The following is a 25,384-nucleotide window of genomic DNA, read 5'->3' as shown; positions in this document are numbered from 1 at the left end:
TATCTCACTAATAATATACCGTAAATTGGGTGATTTTGGTTGTAGTTTCATTTTGGTTTATTTGGTGCCTCCAATGAAAGTGCCGAATTTAAACACACGAAAATAAATCAAATTGAATCATTAAAATTTAAACGAAAAAATCGTGTACCGATACAACAATAACAAAAGAAAGAGAGGAAACCGTCAAAATATTCGATGAGCAACGTAAGTTACAAACAAATAGAATAAGTATTTAATAGAGAGCGCAAATGCGAAAAGAAGCATTACCTTTGATGAAGACACCCATAATTGATTTTTCCCGTTTTGATATAATCTTTTCTCTGGAAGACGGGGCGAGAGAGTAGTGGATCTACGAGGACCAACAAGAGAATTCTTCACTTTACTTTTGGACGATTTTAAAAAGTCAGATTTGAACATGTTAGAATGGCAAGGAGGATATTTGTTACCAGTTTACAACAAAGCTGCAATTGCCGGGGAATTTTTCCATGGATTTGGAAAACAATTATTATCTCGGCGTTACATGGTGCCCCAGGATTTCCATTTTTCCAGCCGTTTGTTTTGACTTATTTTCGTTGACAAGAGTATGAACATGAATTGAGTACATTGTTCATCGAACACTCTTATATAAAAGATTATATTGGTAAGGTATATAAATATATATATATACAATAAAGATAGTAACAGGGGAACATGTCAACGGACAAGTAGCCTATGAAAAAGTCACGAATTGACAAACAGCATTTTACAAAACAGTATCCAAGCATTTAATGCTTGAAATAACTGAGATATAAAGATCCCCTAACACCAGAAGTTTAGTCCTGAAACTATGTCAAAATGAACAAAACAATTGTACGAACAACCGCATGAACGAATTGGCTACATGTATTGTGGATTATGAAAAAAAATGTTATAAATTTAGATTTCTAAAGAATGCTCGCCTAATGTTAGCTAATTTAGATGTTAGCCTTTCACCAAATCTTAATTTTCGTTTTTACTACAAGGTCACTGAATAATTTCTTTACAATACCTTTCGGTATTTTTTTGTTGTTGTCAATCTTTTTTAAATGTTATGTATATATTTGTATTGTAAAATATTCTACTTCGATCCATTTCGCCACAACCGCACCAGAATTGATTTGAACATGTTAAAAGTTGACCACGCTCTTCCCGATCATAAAGACAGTACTAGGTACTACGACCTTACTGCGATCTGCACAATCGCATTTTTGTACAGATTGTAGTGCGATCGTGGCATAGTGGAATTGCGGTATAACAATTTCTCTATTGATGTGGTCTTTAACAAAGACGAATACAAAATCGAAGTAACGAGAGGCAGTAACTTGCATTCAGAAACTACCCATACCGCTAGGTCAAAAAAAAACTATATTGGAATTTAATAGTTCCTTTGGCCTTGCTTTGTGTTGTGGACGACTCAAATTTGACGAAAATATATAATCGTTTGTTTCAAAGTTTAACTTGCGGTCGTTAACACTTCCAAAGGCACACAATTGATGGTTCAACTTGGATGTGTTTGAGTTTTTGATTGTGCAATTTGATTAGGGACTTTCCGTTTTGAATTTACCTCGTAGTTCAGTATTTTTGTGATTTTAATTTTTTGAAAAGTCAAACAGCTACAAATCAAAGGCAGTAGAAATGTTATTTACAATATTTATATTCATATTTCAATATAGATATAATCGTCTGTGTAGATAGATATAGATGTAATTGCAGTAAATGGATAGTTTAACTTAACTTTATTGCCATAAATCACACTTGAGACATTAAGATAAGATAAGATAAGATAAATTTATTTTATTAAAGTGTCACGTATTGATCTTACAAAAGAAAGTAAGAAACAACCTTGTGTCGTATTCTAAAGGATAGTGAATTGTGAATAAATACCATGTTGTATAGCTTTGTACTGTAAAAAGAAAATAGAAATATAGTGTTTGTGTTAAAACTTCTGTCTAAAATTATGACACTGAAAATGTTTACTTGCTTGATACAGCATTTAGGAAATTGAGATTTAATCTGAACTCAAATTAAAAAGATAGCGAATTCTCCCTTAATTTATATCCCAACTTGACTATTGTAAAGGAATCATTACATGTTTGATAAATTCATAGTATCACAGCTTGCATTTATGTAAAAATTGCGCATATTCTATGCTAACATATTCCTATGACTTCTCTTTATCATGTAGTTACTCTGGTGTGAACTCACAAAGAAAAAATGTAGAGTTGTCACATATCAAGGATTATATACATTGTCTAAACTGTTAGCTCTACTAGAATCCATCTTAAAGGTATCACTGTTGTCATCTTTACTTTCATAATCTTTAACCATAGGTGTACGCTCTTCAGCTTCGAAAGTAACAATCCGTTGTAAAGAACCACATGATCCTATAAGTTTCTTCTTTCTGCTCTTGAGATGAGCTGAAAATACCACATATTTATACATTTTCAATACTTAAAGATTATTTTTACATTTTTGTTTCAAGACAATTCGTAACGGTTGTTCATGAATTGAACCATGTAAAATTATTATTGTCAGTTTTCCCATTGCAATGTTAAGCTATATAAATAAACTTACAAAAACTGTACGTCCATAAATATTATCTTTTGAATACTCTTAAACACAATGTAATAAATACATTTGACATTTTGCCTACAAGTGATAATTTGATTGCGCTTAATTTCAAAACTTTTTTCATAAGATTGCAGAAGACAATTAAGTGTTGATGCCAATACAAAAAATAATTGTTATCTGAAAACAAATATCATTGTAGTATACTAACAAAACTATTATGAACTTGATAAAAAGTATTGAACTAAACAGCTATCAGAATGAACCTGAATTATTATAGAAACATTATATTAAATAAATGATTTGGATTAAATACGACATACGTGCTTTAAGTCTATAAAACACCTCTTTAGTAGAGTTGGACAATTGAAAGTGTAAATTAATAACGAAATTAAAAGATAATTGACAACTGTAAAAGTTACAAAACATTTTGCTTAATTATGTGCTTAGACCATCTAAGCATGTTTAAAAATCGTTAAGCGTTTCCAATGATTTTAATCTTTTTGACAGATAATTAACAGAAAGGGACAACATTATTGATATCATATCTGTCGGTAGCGTTCGAATTAGAACAGTTAAATATTAAATGCAATTACGAAGTTGAAGCCAGAACCCCAACAATTTCAAAAGGTTCTGTCAATTTTGCAAAGGGGTTATCTACGTTAAGATATGAAAACCTTAGTGTTTAAAATGATTGTATCAAATTAACGTCAGCCTTCGGCTGTTTCCTGCCCTTTGCGCAGGCTTTTGTCTTTGACAAATTTCCCATTTCAATTCTCAATTTAACAGTTCATTTACAGGTAGGTATTACATTTTACAAACCTGAACAACTCTTGACTTTGTACTCCGGTATCCCAGAACATAGACATAGCTGTTCAACAGACTGCAAACTTTTCTGAAAAGATAAGCAATGTTAAATCATATAAGTTGATTCTAACATTAAAACATTGACATATATGTTTCCCAATTCATATTTTTGTTTAATGTTATAAGCATAAATACGGCATAGGGTTTTCACGTCTGAATTTGTAACATTGTGTTATTCCTAGGACTGATTGAGTGATCTAAACGCCACTGATGATGTTTTATGGAGACGAAACGAGCGTCTAATGTATCAAATTTTAAGCTTGGTACCTTTGATAACTATTTACCGATGTTCACAGCTTGAATTTATGAAAAAAATGCAACATTCTATGCTAACATATTCTAATGAATTATCTTTATACTGCAGTTAATATACGAAGTCAATTGGTTGGACATTATTATTATCACATATCAAGTCTATAAACATCATTCTACAAGCTCTTCTGTTATACAAGCAGGTTGTTTGGGGCAGTGTGTCAAGTCAGTTTCCCCCCTGTCATCCTAAGCATGTATCATGACAGGCATATTGACAGGCAATCGACAAGTGATCTCATGCCGATCGTTTGTAGAAATGTGTCATAAACTATCAAGCATAAATTGAAAATTTTAGAACATATATCTTAAAGACTTAGTTATTTTTTAAGTACGTGTGTATTAAACCATACCTCATATAACTTTAGTTCTTTTTTGGCATCTTTCATCTGAATTGATATTTGTTTCTTTTGTTTATATAAAAGCTTCATTCGGAAATGTTCGTGATCAATGATTGCTACAATGAGGCCTGAAGAAAAGATAAACTTAAGTTATGTTGATAACTTCATAAAAATATGAATATTTATACTTATAGATAGTACGCTCTTGTTGACATCACACCCAGAGAATAAGGATTACTTAAATTGCCACACACACCCAAATTACTTAAACTGTTGTACTAATATATACCCAATATCAGTATTTGGTTTACGGTAAAACCATTAAGATCTTGACACATTGAATAAACACCTGAATATATGTTGAGCAAAACCTTTTGAGATCAGTGAAACTCTTTAACTTCGTACTTTATTTTTACTTCGCTTTTTTTTTAACGATTTTGATTCGGGCGTCACTGATGAGTCTGATGTAGTCTATCCTGGTATCTGTGATGAGTTAATTAACTTCTCGGTTCAATTTTGTTATTTTTGAAGTGCAGTGGCTATCTCATTAAAGAATGCCAACATTTCTTTTTTTAATTCAATGAACAAAGACAGTACCAAGTTTATCTATGCCATTCATAAGGTATTATTTATACGTCGCTTTAACAGATTCTACTTGTATGAACAAGACACCAGATATCGCAAAAAGATAACAAACAATATATCCGTCTAGAGCATGTAATGTCACCCGACAGTGGAGTCTGCGTTGGTGGACCGTCTGCGTTAATCAAATGTTTGTGTTTGTCATTCCATCTTCGTTGTTTGAACATCGTGGAAACTATTTTTTCTTCATCATATTCTTCAATTTTGCAATTGCTTTGGCCTTCAAACTGCTTATATCGAACGCTCTCTCGTATTCATGACGACGAAAACTACGTATGAAGTGTTAAATCATAGTCATTGAAAATCTTGTCTGATTGCGTCTTAGAAATGTTTTACTTTTTTTTATGAATATAAACACTTTTATGTTTGGGGATATTTAAAGTTTGTTACAAAGTATTGGTGTTTTAATCGTCAGTGTCTGCAGTATCTGTAACTACAGGCTTTCATCTATTGTTAAAATGTGTATGTCAATGACATTTGGTCCGTATTGTCTTCACTCTATAGAAAGGAAAACAACCTTACTGAGGTGGAAGTGCAATATTATAAACATATATACTTTTATTACACAATTTTAAGAATATTATTTAATATATGATAATTGTACTTACTATTAACAACTCTCAAAACTCTCCATGGCACTAAAAATGCCAATATGAAGACAAACTCTTGTATGGAGTACATTGTTATTCCTTTGATGAATGCAATGTCCAGGATGAACGATGCAAAAACAATGAAGCCATCAAATACCTGTTAATAAATCAGAAATAACAAAACTAAGTTAAACTTTTTTTAGTAAGTGAAAGAACATAGTTATCAACTTTCTAAAATCTGCAAAATATAGTTTAAAACAAGATATGGTAAAGTTATTTCAGATATTTCATTTCTCCTCACAAACTTAAACTAACCAACATTATATAATTTTTGCTAAAGACTTTTTGTATCATTTCGAGTTAAATGTAAAAAAGGACGAAAATATTTCAAAAAGGGAATATTGTTTTTATTACTCAGGTTGACAACATAAAAATACTTATTCTCAAGATTTACTTATTGATTTTTTTTTAATTTAATCTCAGCAGTTAATTATAACAAAAACTGTCTTTAGTACCTAGTCGCTTCATTTTGGTTTAGCATATTTCTTTATTTTATATAATTTATTTCATATGCACGTTCATGTTCAAAGTTGTTTTGCATGTCCATGTTTTCCCGTTGATTGTTATTTTAAATGTCGTAGGTTGTAGTATACACACCTTTTTTTTGTCATTGATAACATTAAATTGTTTGTTTGTTTGGTGGACGTGTTTTTCAACATTTCATTATTCATGTGACACCAAGCTACTCCTATTGACAATTAATCTTTTATTTGTATGAGAAAGACGTTATACCTGAGCTTCCCTTTGAAAATGAAATGTAACTAGCATTATCCTTAATTTTCACATTTCCCTATAAATATGCATAATATCCTCAATAGAGTGATCTAAATAAAAATAAAGAGACATAATTGTGAAATTGCTATTAAGACAAATATGCAACGCCCAAATGATAATTACAGTTCATTGTACGGTCTTCAAAATACCGTATAGTCATCTATTCAATTGTTTGGTATGACAATCAATCCTAAATAGAAAGTTATCAAAGGTACCAGGATTATAATTTAGTACACCAGACGCACGTTTCGTCTACATAAGACTCATCAGTGACGCCATATTAAAATATTTTAAAGCCAAATAAGTACAAAGTTGAAGAGCATTGAGGATCAAAAAGTTGTGCAAAATACGGCTAAGGTAATCTATGCCTGTGATAAGAAAATCCTTAGTTTTTCGAATAATTCAAAGTTTTGTAAACGGGAAATTTATAAAATGACCACATAATTGATATTCATGTCAACATCGAAGTGCTGACTACGTGGTTGGTGTTACCCTCGGGGACGAAACGTCCACCAGCAGTGACATCGACCTAGTGGTGTAAAAAGTTATGAAGGTTACAGGATTATAATTGAGTACGACAGACGCGCGTTTCGTCTCATCAGTGACGCTCGTATCAAAATACGATAAAGCCTAGAACACCAACGATTTGTTTTAACTACAGCGACACAATGAAAAATCTCAATACTGATGTATATCGAACCATCCATTTGATAAAAAGATTGTTAAATGAACCACAGATATAAACCTGTTTTTTATTCGGAATTACATCTAGAAATAAATAATGTGAGTTTTCAGACCTCAACTTTACGACAAAACGGATTATATTTTCCCAATAGAAGGCCACAGTAGTATTCCACTGTTCAAAATTCATAAATAGATTGAGAGAAAATAAATCCATTCATGTTGATCAACTGTCAGGCCAAACCTGCGTATGGGGTTGCCATGAGCAATACGACGATTGCCACCAATTGAAAAGTAACTGTCGAGCACTTTAGATCACCCTACGTTTTGTTTTGTTCATCAGTTGCTATGTTTTTAACATATATCTCTTTACCGTTGCAACTTTAAAAAGGGAGTGTAAATTGCAATTCCTATGAACTTTTTTACCTATTGAGTATATAAAAAAGAATACTATAGTATACTATTACCTCTAACTTGTTCTCCAACATGTGTGCTCCTAAGCAGAACATCTTTAACCCTGTCTAACATAAAACAACAAAAAACTAGAAAATACGGAAGTTTCAATTTTATGGCGTGTAATGAATTCTTACTTATACAACAAGTACACAATTTGAATAAAGTTAATAAAAACAAACATATCCCACACAAAAACGATGTTTTTCCCATAACGAGTTAGAATGTCAAATACTCGTTTAAATAAAGGCAACAGTAGTATACCGCTGTTCAAAACTTGTAAATATATGCACAAAAAACAAAATCGGGGTAACAAACTAAAACTCAGGTTAAACGCATTAAATATAAGAGGAGAACAACGACACAACATTAAAATGTAACACACAGAGAAACGGACTAGCATTAGAAAAAATCCGATGAGAATAACAAATATAACATCAGAACCAAATACATGAATTTGGGATAGAAAAGTACCGTGACACGTCTTATAGTAATGTGAATTCACACTCAAATATAAGAAAAAAACAAACGACACAACGGAAACACAACGTTAAAATGTGACACACACAGAAATGAACTATGATATAACAATGGCCATTGTCCTGACTTTGTACATTTGGACGCTTTTAAAGAGAAAAAATGGTGGGTTGATTCTGGTTTTGTGGCATGCCAAAACTCGCACTTTAATGGCAATGTTAAATACAACATTAAAATGACAACATAATGTTACAGGACTACAATACAAATAAATAGGAGAACGTATTATACAAAGAAACACATGAATAATAAATAACAAAAGGCATCAGGTTTAAAATTCAATACGCCAAAATCGCGCCTCGTCCACACAAGACTAACCAGTGACGCCCAGATATAAAAGTTCGAAAGTAAAAAAAAAGTACAAAATTGTACAGCACTGAGGATCAAAATTTGAAAAAGGTTGTGCCAAATACGGCTAGGGTTTTCTGCTTTAGATAAGAACATCCTTATTATTTAGAACAATTTATGCTATTGCAAACAGTAAATTTTATCAAATGAATATAAAAGATAAACATGATAAAACTGAAGTATTAACTAATTACAAAAATCAAAACCCGGATACATAATACAAAGACCAACAAAAAAAAATAGACACACCCGACTTAGTCCAGGCCTCAATGCAAAAAGACATAAAAATTACGTCACATACGAAGTGGTGAAAAGGCACAAAAATTACGTCATATTTGAATTTTTGAAACAGCACAAAAATTACGTCACATATGAAAAAATATATCTCAAAAATAAGATAGAATTAGGATTGATTTAAGATTATAATTGAACTAAATACTGATATAACATTTAAACACAATGAAAGTGAAATAGAAGCCTTCTTACTAATCTAGTGAACTCAATTAAAAAGTTCCTCTATTATTGATACACAAATACCACTTGTTTTGTTTTGTTTTGTTTCTTTGCTTTCTTTTCATTTAAATAAGATATCATAATAATAATTTAGTTCTTATTTGTCGTTTTTATTGATAAATTAAGGTTTGAAATTTGCTTGTAAAAGGTAGAACAAGTTATAAATGTAAGGAATCATAGGTAAAAGTAAAAGTAAAACAAACTCTCCATCTGACCAATTCCATTATCGAAATGAGAGTAATTATAATGTTAAAAGCAGCATTTCTGCTTGGATTATGGTCTTTTTGTCTTTGAAAACTTAATTCAACAACTATGTGAAGAGATTCAATTCTGAAAACCGAAGTGCAGAGTATGAAATACTAAACACAGTTACAAAAGGTTATTTTAAACTAATTTACCTCTACCACAAGGATGGCTAGTATTGTAATGCTAGCTTTATGAAATCCATGAGCAATATCTTCTTCGATTGTGTGTTCTTTGTGGCGCTTCTTGCGTCTTTTTGTGTTCGAAGCTTTTTGGCTATCTTTCTCTGTTCTTCGTTTATAACGAATGTTTAAACTGTCGTTGCCAGTTAATGTTAAGTATGTCAAGTTTTTGTCATTGGCATACAATGTTTTCACATTGACTTCAGACGTATTCCAGTGAATTGTAGAATGCATGATTTTGTCATAAAGATCTGAGATATCATCAATGCCTCTAAGATCAATAGGATACTTTGTTTCCATTTTGTACATAAAACTGTCGGATATGTTCTCTGATTTCTCTAAAACATCTGCAAAAAGTACAAAACGATGATAAAAGTTATGTCCAGAAATTAACAGGGTATTTAATGTGATTTAGGTATGACGGACATGAGGCCTGCAATTGACTCTTTTTTTTTACTGTTTTTCGTTTGATAACATTTGGGCCCATTCCTTTATACTTGTTTTCATCGAGTCTGAATCGTTTGAAATACTAAAAACTATAAAGAATATCAAAGTCTAAATATTAAACTTCTACATAATACAAAAAAAATCAAATAGTCGGAAGGTGTTTAAAGAATGTTTCTTCAACATATATGACGGTCTTAGATCTACATATTACTTGTGTGGGCAGGTGAACAATATAGCTCCAAATTCAATTATGCATAAAACATTATTATTTTAAATTCATTTAGTATTTATAAGTATGAGAGTCAAGTACTGAAGTTTATATTTCAACATGTCAGCGATTAAAAATAATTGAGCCTCGTTATTTAGAATTGGCAGAAGGGCGGGATTTGGGAACTATAATAAAGAGGCTATATCCATAGCACTAAACTCTTTTTACATACCAACAAGGTAATGTATATCAAAAATCAATTCTCCCATCACCAGTATACAGTCAATAATGTTGAGTATCACTACTACCATAAGTACTTGTTTACTATGAAGAAATCTCTCGCCGTGATGTCTCAACCTACAAACAAGAACATTTTATTCTTATCTACTTCTTGTGATGTGCATATACTATTTCACATTATGATTAACTTGGTAGTATACAAGCAGATATGACGTTCATTGTCACACAGTTTGTTTAACTTAATCAAACAATAATATCAAAAGTACAATTTTCGTGCCTATAACAGACTCAAAGTAGGGCCTTCTTAAATTGACTGTAAGTATGAACTATTTGTAAATCTAAATCTGATTTTAAGACTGTCTTTGCTTTACTTAGCTTTAAGTAAATACGATTTTTTAAGCATCAAAACAACTGCCAAGTATTCCATGAAATTTTTTGTCGTCAATTACGTATGTATAATAGTAAAAAGTGAAAGATATGTATATTTATTTGGCTAATCACAAAACAATTCCCAACGTGCACTTGATACAGACCAACGCAAACAGACAGCGCTTTTATTTCTGTTATTTCCTAAGTAATAGTGAAGACTTCAACCATGTTTTTGATTTCAACTTATGTAGTTATATATGCTATATATGTAGTGTCGTAAAATATATAATCTACGTGTACTAGCCTAAGAAACAAAACAAAAATCGGGGCTAGCCGAGGACTTTAAAGTTTCCTGACAATATATGTCTTATTCTGCAATTTAACCATGAATCTTCAGCTTTTTTTCATTTCTAAATGGTGTCATTGATGCATGGAACGGTTTCGTCTATAACGGCTGTATGTAATAAGTTTTTTGTCGAACAGCGATGAGATCTCCAGATATGAACCATAACATCACGGAATCTTTTTTTGGTATTTGGTTTAGTGTCCTGTCTTCGCTCATGATCGTACAGACATTACTACCATGTTCATTTTTTATTGTCGCATATTGTTTTATTGAAATACTATTAATCTAATTTTAAGCTACATACTTTGCAACCGAACCTTTCGGAGGTGTCCTGTTTTCTCTGCAAATTTCTTTCTCAAGACTCTTCTCTGTCTGTTCCAGCGTTTCCACATCATGTGCATGTACCTTTGCAAACGACAGCGATCCTGCAGCTAAGGCCTACATAATAAAACCGAATATAAATAAATAAATAAAATAAAACGATAACTAACAACAGTTGTCTAGACATATCAGAAGTTGCTGCGCATGCTGTCCCATTCTTTCTTTTATATTTTCCCGTGAATGTTTGGTATTCTGGTGTATATTTTCGATTGATATTTTTTCAGTCATGACAAACATTACCATATAGGTGCATTAACACTAAATTATGGTACGTCACATCCGGTTGTATACAAAAAAAGGTCGAAACAAAATATTCCCTTGAATTTGACAGTTGTAGGTTATTTATCCTACATTTTATTTCTATAAAACATTTCTGTGTCATACATATGTCTTGGGTATTTCAAAGTACCATTATGTTTTTATTTGGGATTTGGGTAGATAATACACCATATTGTAAAAATCCTGGGTTTTGAAAGATTGATAGCAAGTGCATTTTGGCAAAATAATATACACTTTATTCAAAGAAGTTTTGCAACATTTCTATTGAGATTGATGGGAGGTAACATAGATGACTCATATCTTTATAACAAAAAATATGCTCAAATTAATTAATGAAGCTTAAATCTTTAAAGAAAGTAATAGTCACTTAAAACTATCTACAGAATAACTTTTACTCTTCTATATTGACATGAATTAAATAATACATCGTGGCCATTTTCATTTCCTTTCCTTAATATGTAAATGTACCAGAAATCAGATCATATCATGAACGACATTTGTGTATTTAGAGATTATTCTCACAAACGTTGTGTCATACTCCAATTTACAAATAAAGTGGAGAAGGACAACTAGGGTCGATTTATAGAAATAAGGGACCGTTCAATATTTACCAGATGGATGGGCCGGTGCATTCTTAATATTGTTTCATTAAAAAAGTTAATGCCCATTCTTTTAAATACTGAAAAAAAAAGTCCTTGCCCATCTAAAAATCTGATTTTTTTTAGCTTTTTCTTAAACCTTTTTATTAAATCCATAAAAATGACAGCAACACACCAAACTACCAAACAACTTGGCATTCTATAAGATCAATATATCAATGAAATAGCTGTAAAGTTTTATGAAAATCCCAGTTGATTTGAAAAAGTTATAAAAAAAAATTAAAGATGACTATCTAGATTCAGCCTAAACTTAAAATTTAGCTTTTATTTTACCTACTTATAAAATCCATAAAAATGACAGCAATACAATAAACTACCAACCAGACTACCTTTCTGTAAGATCAATACATATTTGAGATAGCTGTAGAGTTTTATGAAAATCCAAGTTGATTTGAAAAGTTATAAAAAATTAAAGGTGACTATCTGAATTTAGCCAAAAAAGAAAATTTTAAGTTTTTTTTTCTTACCGATTAATTAAATCCATAAATTTAACAGCAATACACCTAACTACTAAACAACATGGCTTTCTACAAGATCAATATATAAATGAAATAGCTGTAGAGTTTTAAGAAAATCCAAGTTGATTTGAAAAAGTTATAAAAAAATTTAAAGTTGACTATCTGAATTTCGTCTTATTTAATTATTTGAGGTTTATTTTCTTACCTATTAATTAAATCCATAAATTTAACAGCAATACACCAAACTATTAAACAATTTGGTATTCTATCAGGTTAAAATAATTTAAAAGATCATAGTCTGAACGGAAAATTCTAGTTTTTTTTATTCCTTAATTAAATCCTTAAAATTGACAGAAATGAGTCAAACTGCCAGTTTGTTTAGACACGTTTTGAGTGTCCACAAAGGAAATTTCCTACACAGATAAAATTGATAGCAAAATTTTTCCTATAAAATATGTTCTTGCCCATCCACTAAATATTTAAAAAAAACTTCTCGCCTATCCAAGTATTTCCATAAAAAAGTGCTTGCTCCGCCCCATTTTGCACCGTCCTATCCATCTGATAAATATTGAACGGTCCCTAATCTATATGTTCACTAAAACAAATGAAAGTTATTAACGACCTTGACTGGCTATACAGCCCTCGAACGGTCGGTAAACACGCAGTTGTTGATAAAATGGTAGCGGATGAATGACCATTAAAAAAATGAATGGTATACGTCACTGAAGTGCTACCAAATGCAGTGTGAACTCTAGCAATAATACATAGCCCAGAACATGTCCTATATCTTGAACTATGTGAACTAACATATCATCAATCTAGTTTTTCTTTTATGTTATGTTTAGTAGTATAAAATGCTTTATGAGAAGAATTTTCAAAAAATTCAAATTCTTTTTATAAATCAAACAAGAAAACAGTTTTAATGATAAGATAACAAATCAAGTGAACGCCTTCTAATTGTAATATCTTAACGTCAACCAATATCGTCTAGGTTAGGGACCGTTCAATATTTATCAGATGGATAAGCCGGTGCAAAATGGGGCGGGGCAAGCACTTTTTTTGTGGAAATATTTGGATGGTTGAGAACTTTTTTTAAAATATTTAGTGGATGGGCCAGAACATATTTTATAGGAATTTTTTTTATCCATTTTATCGGTGTGTAAGAAATTTCTTTTGCGGGCACTCAAAAACTGGTAGCTTGGTTCATTTCTGTCAACTTTAAGGATTTAATTAAGGATTAAAAAAGCTAAAATTTTCTGTTCGGGCTATCTTATAAATTATTTTGACCTTATGGAATACCAAGTTGTTTAATAGTTTGGTGTATTGCTGTTAAATTTATGGATTTAATTAATAGGTAAGAAAAAAGGTTCAAATTTTTAGTTAGGGATAAATTCAGATAGTCAACTTTAATTTTTTTGTAAATTTTTCAAATCAACTTGGATTTTCAAAAACCTATACAGCTTATTCATTAATATATTGATCTTATAGGAAACCAGGTTTTTTGGTAATTAGGTGTATTGCTGTTAAATTTATGGATTTTATTACAAAATAGGTAAGAAAAATAGCTCAAATTTTCATTTTAGGCTAAATTCAGATAGTCAACTTTAATATTTTTTATAACTTTTTCAAATCAACTTGGATGTTCATAAAACTCAAGAGCTATTTCAATTATATATTGATATTACAGAATGCCAGTTTGTTTGGTACTTTGGTGTATTGCTGTCATTTTTATGGATTTTATAAATAGGTAAAAATTCTAGAATTTTAAGTTTAGGCTGAATCTAGATAGTCATCTTTAATGTTTTTTATAACTTTTTTTAAATCAACCTGGATTTTCATAAAAACTATACAGCCTTTTCATTTATATATTGAACTTACAGAATGCCACGTTGATTGGTAGTTTGGTGTATGTCTGTCATTCTTACGGATTTAATAACAAGGTTCAAGAAAAAGCTCAAATTTTCAGTTTATGCTAAATCTAGATAGTCATCTTTAATTTTTTTTATAACTTTTTCAAATCAACATGGATTTCCATAAAACTTTACAGCTATTTCATTTATATATTGATCTAAAAGAATGCCAAGTTGTTTGGTAGTTTGGTGTGCTGCTGTCATTCTTATGGATTTAATAAAAAGGTTGACGAAAAAGCTAAATTTTCTGTTTTAGGTTATTTCAAGATAGTCATCTTTAAATTTGTTCATAACTTTTTCAAATCAACTTGCATTTTCATAAAACTCTACTGCTAAATCATTTTTATATTGATCTTACTGAATGCCAGGCTGTTTAGTACTTTGTTTTTTTTTTTGCTGTCATTTTTATGGATTTAGTTAATAGCTTTAAAAAAAGCTACAATTTTAAGTTTGGACCAAATTTGGATGGTGACTGGTCACCTTTAAATTTTTTTTTAACTTTTTCAAATCAACTTAGATTTTCATATAACTGTACAGCTTTCTCATTTATATATCAATCTTACAGAATGCTAGGTTTTTTGATAGTTTGGTGTTTAGTTGTCAAATTTAGGGAATTAATTAATAGGCGAAAAAAAAAGGCTGCATCAAATTCAAAAACATGCCTGCCTATATTTGCTTAAAAGGACCATAATTTCTTTTTCCAAAAGTAGAACAGATAAAGGAATATTCATATTTGAACTAAATGTATACATATATATGGAATTAACTAGCACATTTTAAAATTTGTATTAACACCAAAGTTTATTCTTTGATTTCAAGACATAAAATTTTAAAAACTTTAAAATAGAAAAAGAACCTAAATCATTTTTGATTGTCTTATAGTTTTAGAGGGGCAATGACCTTTTTTCATAGATTTTTTTAGATGGGCAAGGACTTTTTTTCAGAATTTAAAAGGATGGGCGTAAGCTTTTTTAATAAAACAATATTAAGAATGCACCGGCCCATCTATCTGGTAAATATTGAACGGTCCCTTACTATAAATATATAATTTAGCCAGTATATATCTGTCTTATCGTTTGATTTTTGTTTTAATTGTTTATTGTATTGAGAGCTTGGCATTGGTGTTACAAGTTTACTGTTGTCTTTATTGACTCAGTTGAATTTGTTCGCTTCTTTGAATACATCATTTAGAAATATCTTGATTGCAGATATGTACAGAGGTTTATCGTTTAATAAAATTGAGAATGGAAATGGGGAATGTGTCAAAATGACGACACCCCTAACAAAGAGCAAAAGACTGTTTTGTGAACATTCTGGGTAATACGCACTGGTACAGAATAAAAAGGGGGAGGATTGAGATTTAAAAATGATTTATTCTCGCAACGAGTTCCTATAACTGTTCAAGTTCAGAACTTTAAAAGTGGTATATGTAGTTATTTATACATCTTAACAATTTTTTGGTTCGTTAAACTGTAAATGAAAATTAAAAAAAAATGCATCTATCTTTTTATCTCTAAAATATTACTGATTGAATTCTTTTTAAATATGTGAAAATATTTATAGAAAGCACATAAAATCGACGTCGGAGACCATAATATTTATGAGTATTTTATATCCTTTAAACGGAAATATATGTATCAACAACATATAATTGTTTAGGAAAAAAATTTGGAATTCAAATTGAACTTTTGACGAAAAAAAAAAAATTCTGCCGATTTCACGCGCTTTCTACGACAGTCGTATGACAATCTTGGGTTGTTTGGGGCTATTTTTTTTTTAAGTTTTCATGCCATGAGATGCGCTTGTAACTGTCGTGTCACTGTCAGGCTCCATCCACATGAATCCAACGAAATCACCGGCATTTTCTCCAACTCTTTCATCAGTGTACTATACAAACATCAGGCGCCGTTCGAGTCATGGCCTAAGGCTAGTTCCTATGCTGTTCACGAGCTCGAATCGACGGTAACATGACCACATTTTGCTCTTGTTGGAATTCGGCAAGTGGCCTATTCAGTAGAACCAGACGTAATCGTTCTGGTGGTATAGCCATCCCCATTATACGGCAGACGGTATGTTTTTCCAAACATTCATTACCGCCGAATTGTATTCTTCTAAATAAAAATAAAATCTGTTGCACGACGAACATACCACTGTCGTACGACAGACAATCAATGTTGTGCGAGCATCCTATGAAATTTGTTATTCGTGAGACAATCGTGCGACTGTTTTATCAAAATGGGTTATATTGGTACCCACGACAATGTGTTTATCGCACGACAGTCGCACGACTGTTGTAATACACTCTCACGACAGCCACAAGACAGTGACACGACAAAAACTCGTAGAGAAAAAAAGGTGCATGTCCGATTTTCGTCACACGACACACGACAACACCTCGATGCTCAAAATATCGTGCGACTGTCGTACGACGATCACAGATGACCCGCGATTTGAAAAAAATTTCATGTCGTGGCGCTGCCTAGATGTGCTGTGGGCTCGTTGTGACAAGGGCTTAAATTAGGTTGAACATACGACATTATATTGCCAAAGAAGCCGTGATATTATAGATATTTTGCCAAATAAGTCGTGATATTATAGATATTTTAAGTAAAAAATCAGAGACATTTTACCAATCTCACTAGAGTGAATAACATTGATAGGAAAATTGCTGGGTTCTTTTAAAAAAACATTTTAGATGCAAACGGGCGTAGTCATGATAAACACTATGACTATATTCTTGTGATTTTTATTTTAAATATATATATTTCACCTATGTTAATTTAAAAGATCTTATCCAATCCGACATGTAAACTTGATGATAAATTGAATTTTAAGTATCACCTTTAAAATCATTTGACGGAAATAAATTGAATGTTTACCTACCGCTAAAGCCATCTGAAATTATTGTAAATCTGATTCCCGTTTGTGTCGGATGATAATTTTACATGGGGTAAACACTTGAAAAGCGAGTTTAAAGTTTAAATTTTGAAATTTGTCATTGTTAACAAGGAGTTTCTTTTTCATGATGTAAAACATATATTAAACGAATGGCTGGGTATACGTATTAGTGTATAAAAACCAGACATGAATAAAAGTACGATTTTACACCTTCACATTTAGGGTTTGATGATGTGTATCGTACCTACAGGATATAATGACGTGTGTAAACATGTTGTTATTCACCTGCACTTTAATCTTTATAATGTATGCATGCATGTTAAGTCAATAAATTTATAATGAAAATTAACAAAAAACACGTCACAGTTATGTATAACTTACTATAATCTTTTTACCACATACATGAAATGTTTTAAATGCAATATTAAATTTGGTGATACATTTGTAGATTGAAGTTTAAATACCTACTTTTGATGTATTTATATATCTCTGTTTTAATTATATAATTATATATCAATGTTCGTTTGAAACACACTGACTTTTTCTTTCGACGTTTTGAATTTTGGTCAATCGGTTATTTTTTTTTTTATATTTTTGTGTTTTTGAGAATTCGGAGGGAGTGGCAGATCTGTGTTTGTTGAATAATTTGATACGCGTCCAGCGGGACGAATAAGAAGTGTTTAATCTGAAATTTATTAAAAAAAATTGTTAACAAAAACTAGGTGAACGGATTAGTCTCGTGCTAAAACTGGCTATAATGTCTTTTTGTTGTTGGGATGCATTAGTACCCGGCCACGTCATTTTATAGCTGACTATGAGGTATGAGCTTTGCTCATTGTAGACGGTGCGGTGACCTTTTGTAGTTTAATGTCTGTGTCATTTCTTCTCCTGTGAAGAGTTGTCCCATTGGCAATCATGCCAAATCTTCTTTTTATGTATACTGTCTGCGCAAAAATGTCCACATGTGATTACATTTTTTTCGAGAAAATATCTTGTACCCATGCATAATTAGAATTAATCAAATCAAAAGGTCAATATGTAGGCACCACAATGGCTAGTTATAAAGGTTCTATATTGGCAATTATACCACATCTTCTTTTTATATATAATGTCTGCACTAAAATGTCCACATTTGATTTAAAGTGTTTTGATAAAATGTCTTGTAAAAATAATTAACTGTAATAAATCATACAATTCTATATAAATATAGTTGCCGTAAAAGGTCAATCTGTGGGCACCACAATGGCTACATGTTGGCATTGACAGTCTTTATATCAGTCAAGTGATGAATTGACGTCTTTTTTTTTATTTTAATGTCGAAAATAAGGATCGAATGGAATGATTGTTCATTTCAAGTCGGCAAACATGTTTTATGTATGTTCAGTAAGAAAAACTATCAATAAATACATGCAAAACTCTTGCAACACGAGCCATCGAATTCAAGTCTCCATTCTGACCGTACGTGGCTGCGTACTTGTGCATCCCGCACAGCCTAACTGACCACCCTCACGTTGGCAAGGGTTTTACTGCCAGTCGACAGAAGACCAAGAGTCACCATATGCCTATGCCCCAGGCACTCCTGGAGTGCGAAAATAAAGAGATAAGTTACGAAAGTCTAATAAGTGAAAATAAATGGAACTCATTTTGTTGCTGTTATTTTTTTCTCACTTGTGCATATCAAAAAATAGTTTTTAATGTGATGAGAATGGCATTCTTGAACAAAATTACGCAAAACACAGCCAACTCCTACCAACACATTTTGGAAACGGTGGAATTATAGGATACGTTATGGATATTTGATGGTCTCCACTACGAGCAGACGTAGGAGAATCATCATAATTATACATTTCTCGTTCTTTAGATTTTTTTATTGTAACTACGGAAAATATGTATACTGCATAACCTCCATGTAAAACTTCATTTAGTTTGCTTTTGAAAACAATTGATGTTGAAAAAAACTACCCTTACCCCCAACAACAAAAAACCCACATTATTACGTATTAAGCTTATTGATTTGGATTCATGGAAAACTGATAAAATTTCAAAATAGCCCTTATAAAATATCTTTATGTATTTATTATTTAATCAGCAACATGTCAATTATTTTCAAATATTTCAATCGTAACACCAAAAATCAAAATTTTTGACTAAATTTCCATTTCTGATTATACTCATATTTCAATGATATGTAAAAGTTAGGTGTCAATTAATGACTTTCATAATACCCCCTCCTTTATTCATGAAAAATATTAACTTTAATATTTTGACGCTACTTTTTTTTTTATCTGTTTTTAAAAATCATTGTAAGAAAATACAATAAACAACAAATTTATTTACCATAAGGCTGCTGCCACTGTGTTTTTTCCTTGTATTTTCCTTTGGTGGTAATAATAAAGCCATGTTTTGTCGAGATTGAAATCTCCGATAATGAATAATGGAAGAAACTGTGTCTTGATATAAGCACTGGGACATACACTAATATTTAATCTTTCAAATGTCACCACAATAACCTTTTGCGTTATTTAACATCGCTTAGTCTGATTTTGGAATATGTTTGAAATTTAAATTAATTCAAAAGGACGCTTTAACATTTAAACATCCTTTAGATACATTACAATATTTCATTATTTAATTGTCTGTGCGGAAAATTGATTACAAAGAACCATTTTACTTATGTTAAAGCGCATTCCAAATATTAGATACTTCAAGTTAACAGGGATGTTCTAATTTCACCTTGTATATTAGAAAAGTGTAGCGAATCGTAACTAATTTTTTAATTTGGAAATTTTGTATGATAAATATAGCAATTATATTTAAATTATATATCTATAGACATATAACACATTGTAAGACTTGAACTTATTTCAAACACGTGTTCAGTGAGTGCTCCCTATGATTGCTTTTCCGTTTGACATGAACTATTTCGTAAGAACTTTACAAACGTCAACCCTAGTCATATTGGCTAGAAGACACACATACATACATTTTGAACATACTTTTTTAATCCTGTTACAGAAATCATTAATTTTTCAACCTTCCTTCTCTTTCCAGGTACAATGTTAGTGGCTATCGTAATTTCTTTTAGATGTGTCAAGTTTGTGTTGCTAACACATCATTGAGTAGTTTTTTGAATTTATGCTCAACTTGATTCGACTTTGATATATACCTGAAGATCCCTTTCTTATAATTTGTGTGTGGTGCTGTTTTAATGACATACACTCCTTTTGAGTTCACCTGACCAGAAGAGCCCAGTGAGCTTTTTTCATCATTTGCCGTCTGTCGTCGTTAACTTTTACAAAAATCTTGAACTGCGCTATTTCTTAATTTCATGCGTATTTTGGCATTTAAGTCCTCCGTAACTCCTCTAATGGTCATTGCGGAACATATAGTTTATAACCATTTCATTCCTCTATCTTTAGGCTTTAAAATGGTCCATAAAGTTTTCTTTTAATAAAATTAGGGACTGACTGGTCGCAGCAGTTCATACCATTATTCAAAATAAGCTATTTCTTAATGTTCACGCGCATTTCGACATTTAGGTCCTCTGTTACTCATCTAATAGGCGTTGCGGAACATATTGACCATAAACCTATTTTCCTCTACTCTTTTGATAGTCTTTCAAATGGTATATAAGGTAAATCTGTAATTAAGGGATGAAAGGTCGCAAAAGTCCATTCCATTATCAAAAATATCCATATCATTATTCAAAATTGGCTATTTCTTAATTTTCACGCGTATTTTGGCATTAAATCCTCCGTAACACCTCTAATGGTCATTGCGGGACATATAGTTTATAACCATTTTATTCCTCTATCTATAGGCTTTCAAATGGTGTGTACAGTTTCATGTAATTAGGAGCTGATTGGTCGCAGTAGTCTATTCCATTATTCAAAATAATCTATTTCGTAATGTTCACACATATTTCGACATTTAGGTCCTCTGTTACTCATTTAATAGGCGTTGCAGAACATATTGACTATATACCATTTGTTCCTCTATTGGTAAGCTTTCGAATGAGGTATAAGGTATATCTGTAATTAGGGGTCGCAACAGTCTTTCTCATTATTCAAAATATCCATTTCATTATTCAAAATTGGCTATTTTCTTAATTTTGTATGCGTATTTTGGCATTTAAGTCGTCAGTAACCCCTTCAACGTTAATCTACTTGCTATAACTATAATCAGTGGATTAAGAATAGCAAAGATCTTGTGAAAATAAAAAGACAATGTATAGTATTTGAATTTTTATGCCCCGTCTACGATAGTAGTAGGGGCATTATGTTTTCTGGTCTGTGCGTCCGTTCGTCTGTTCGTTCGTCTGTTCGTTCGTCTGTTCGTTCGTCCGTTCGTCCGTCTGTCCCATGTCAGGTTAAAGTTTTTGGTCGAGGTAGTTTTTGATGAAGTTGAAGTCCAATCAACTTGAAACTTAGTACACATGTTCCTTATGATATGATCTTTCTAATTTTAAAGCCAAATTAAACTTTTGACCCCAATTTCACGGTCCACTGAACATAGAAAATGAAAGTGCATGTTTCAGGTTAAAGTTTTTCAGGTTAAAGTTTTTGGTCAAGGTAGTTTTTGATGAAGTTGAAGTCCAATCAACTTGAAACTTAGTACACATGTTCCTTATGATATGATCTTTCTAATTTTAAAGCCAAATTAAACTTTTGACCCCAATTTCACGGTCCACTGAACATAGAAAATGAAAGTGCATGTTTCAGGTTAAAGTTTTTCAGGTTAAAGTTTTTGGTCAAGGTAGTTTTTGATGAAGTTGAAGTCCAATCAACTTGAAACTTAGTACACATGTTCCTTATGATATGATCTTTCTAATTTTAAAGCCAAATTAAACTTTTGACCCCAATTTCACGGTCCACTGAACATAGAAAATGAAAGTGCATGTTTCAGGTTAAAGTTTTTGGTCAAGGTAGTTTTTGATGAAGCTGAAGTCCAATCAACTTGAAACTTAGTACACATGTTCCCTATGATCTGATCTTTCTAATTTTAATGCCTAATTATATTTTTTACCAATTTTCACGGTCCATTGAACATTGAAAATGATAGTGCGAGTGGGGCATCCGTGTACTTTGGACACATTCTTGTTATATATGTTTTGATATTCAGGTCGTCCATACATTTAACCAAGGAATTTCTGTTAAAATAGTTATACAGGAACACCCACTAGTTTATCCTCCGAAACTAAATAAATAATGAAAAACTTAATAATGAAATTTTAATGAAAATTTGCAATTAGGCTATCTTTTACCTGATTGAATCAAATATTAAATATACCTTCGTGTGCTAACTCTCATAACTATGCTTCCGCAGAAATATATTGGCAACATTATTTTTAACTGTACAAAAATTCCTCCATGTACAGTACGTGTCTTTACTTTTGCAAGGAAAGGTAACATTTTAAAAGAGAGACAAAAGACACCAAAGGATACAATCAAACTCAGAGGTCGAAAACAAACCGACACAGCCACAGCGAAAAGCGGTAACCGACGAGAAGACAAACAGCAGTCCACATAACATAGAAAACTAAAAACTCAGTAATACGTAACCTAACAAACCCTGGAATGATCTTAGATGTTCCGGAAGGGAAGAAAATCCTGCTATTTTGGCACCGGCGGATTTTTCAAATATTAAATAAACTCATCATAGATACCAGGACTAAATTTTGTATATACGCCAGACGCGCGTTTCGTTTACAAAAGACTCATCAGTGACGCTCGAATCCCAAAAAGTTAAAAAAAAAAAAGCCAAATAAAGTACAAAGTTGAAGAGCATTGAGATCCAAAATTCCTAAAAGTGTTGCCAAATACAGCTAAGGTAATCTATGCCTGAGGTAGAAAAGCCTTATCATTTCAAAAAATTCTAAATTTTGTAAACAGTTAATTTAATATAAATATAACGATATCAATGACAATTCATGTCAGCACAAAAAGTGCTGACTACTGGGCTTGTGAAGTAATTGTGCAATAATATTCATTGTTAGACTGCTGATGCCTAAGTTATCTTTAAAAATTGGTTTATTTAAGAACATCAAGATTATATTTTACCTGTTTTATGGGCTATTTTCTGTTTTGTCTGTCCGTATTTTTTGTTTGTCCAGAAATGTTTGTAGCATAAAAAAGAAGATTTGGTACAATTGCAAATGAGACAGCTCTTCACAGAACACCAAAATGACACAGAAATTATCAATAACAACTATAGGTCACCTTACAGTCAATTTGTTTTTCATTCGAACTTTTTGACATAATTTCACACAAAAATGAGACGAAAGACAAATATTTTTTGTTTGGTGCGAATTCTTTCTAACAGTAACGATACAAACTGTTCAGCGATAACAAGTTTTGATCAATTGTTTCTAACATACTTTTGCATAAACTTGACAAATTATTCACTCGCTGCAAATGCGTCTACAGTTTGTCGTTCGTCGTTTGTTAGTTCAAACGATGCAATTCTTTCTAACTTTAACATTAAATCAATTATCTAAACGTGTTCTTGCTTGTCATAACTCAAAATATTGTCTAAAATTACTCGAAATTTCAATTCCCTCTAACCAAACGATGCATTTGTTTTTACTTCTGTTACGTTTAACAAACTATAACAAACGGCACACAACATTTACCAGACTTTGGTTGGGAAGAAATGCGCTCTTGATCTCTTGATAGATATATGTAAAATTGTAAACTGTTTTAGAAAAGGTATCTCTCTAGGGGATTGAAATTCTACTTTGGATCAAATTTTGGGGAAATATGTGAAATCTTTGCCCTCTTTTTCCAATATTTTTTTGGCAAATACATGCAGGTTGTTGCCATACAGCAAAAAAAAAATTAATTATCTTTAACCATTCAACTACTGGATATCAAATCTATGAAAAAAAACCTGATCACAAATTTATGCACATATATTTGACAAACAGTACGCTTTTATTTGCAAGAAAGCAAGGAAATGGGGATGGTAAAGTTTTTGTATATTGCTATCTAACAGAAGTACTAATCCAGTGACAAATCTCATTTTGTGGTGTCCTTTCCAAAAAAGAATAATAAAACATATCAGTGTCCACTATGAGGAAGTTTTTATACGCATTGGGTTCCTCTTTATTGAGTTAGTGCAAGTCTCTCAAACTGCCAACACAGTGGTCGTCGTGTCAGCCACTGTCTCATCTAGATTTCTCGGCGCCTGTTGATGTTTACACCATTTGTTTTGTCTTCTATGCACTCTACAAGCCCCGTCACAGCTATTAACCTGTCTCTCTGAGCTCTTACCACCTTGCCCACAAATGCAACTGGTTTATTTCTATATAGATATGTAAAATTTATGATTTTACTCGGACCTTTACTGAATATAACCAAATAAACGGAGAATTTGTCCATGCATGGGACACCAATAAAGCCCCAGCTAGCATATATAACATTATAAAGGGTCATGTTGGGGTGTAAATGTGTACGGACGGACAAGGGTAATACTAAAATGCCCACTCCGAAGCGACAGGGAATAAAATCGGACGTTTTTATACTAAAAATGTGCATACCCGACCAATTCCCGATTATCCCTACGACCTATATACTATCAGGTCGATCTGGTCAGGTCGAGATCAGGCTGAGCTCGTGAATATAGTTGATTTGGTCTAGCTAGTCGAGTAAATATCGTGTAAAGATCGTGAATTGATCGGAATAATCGAATAAGTATTCATTTTGTTGTCTGGATGGAGTCATTAAGGAGTCGTGAATGGTCCAATTTAGGTCGTGTACAGTCGGATGGCGGTCAGGTGGAAGTCGTAAACAGCCCTGATCAAGAATTTGGTTGAGCTTGGTCGTGGAAATTAGGACAATCGGGATCATCGAGTTGATCTGATCGGCAGTGTGAACCGATCTTAACTTTTATTTGAAGAAGCAAGAGCTACATGTATACAGAATCTGGTATTAGATACAATGATTCGTAGACCAAGAGCGTGTATAACAATAATTGAGAAAGGTCGAGTGATTTAACATTGTTACTACTAACACCTCGGAACATATGTGGGCTTATAAATCATTTAATTTTTCAAACATTTATAT

At 31.8% G+C, this 25,384-nt stretch overlaps 1 protein-coding gene across 4 annotated transcripts; it reads right to left on the bottom strand.

The window, feature by feature from the left end:
* Positions 1–1,643: 1,643 nt before the first annotated feature.
* On the bottom strand, positions 1,644–19,792 carry LOC139481428 (uncharacterized). 4 transcript variants are annotated; one of them, XR_011654617.1, is made up of 10 exons: positions 19,659–19,792; positions 11,041–11,174; positions 10,014–10,138; positions 9,100–9,473; positions 7,318–7,371; positions 5,354–5,492; positions 4,116–4,231; positions 3,409–3,481; positions 1,828–2,435; positions 1,644–1,701 (listed from the first exon to the last, which is right to left on the bottom strand). XR_011654617.1 is itself a non-coding variant. In XM_071264754.1 (9 exons), exons 1-9 carry the CDS (start codon positions 19,719–19,721, stop codon positions 2,251–2,253), a joined length of 1,263 nt encoding a protein of 420 aa, XP_071120855.1. In that variant the 5' UTR covers positions 19,722–19,792; the 3' UTR covers positions 1,644–2,250. The 4 variants fall into 4 exon arrangements, 2 of the variants coding, with proteins under 2 accessions (XP_071120855.1, XP_071120856.1); XR_011654618.1 differs by lacking the exon at positions 19,659–19,792 and adding an exon at positions 17,307–17,468; XM_071264754.1 differs by having other exon boundaries at positions 1,644–2,435.
* Between the last annotated feature and the right edge of the window lie 5,592 nt (positions 19,793–25,384).

The sequence above is a fragment of the Mytilus edulis genome, chromosome 7 (assembly GCF_963676685.1).
Source record: "Mytilus edulis chromosome 7, xbMytEdul2.2, whole genome shotgun sequence".
NCBI classification, from domain to species: domain Eukaryota; kingdom Metazoa; phylum Mollusca; class Bivalvia; order Mytilida; family Mytilidae; genus Mytilus; species Mytilus edulis.
Note: the sequence above shows the minus strand (reverse complement) of the source record. Positions and strands in the feature narration are given on the sequence as shown.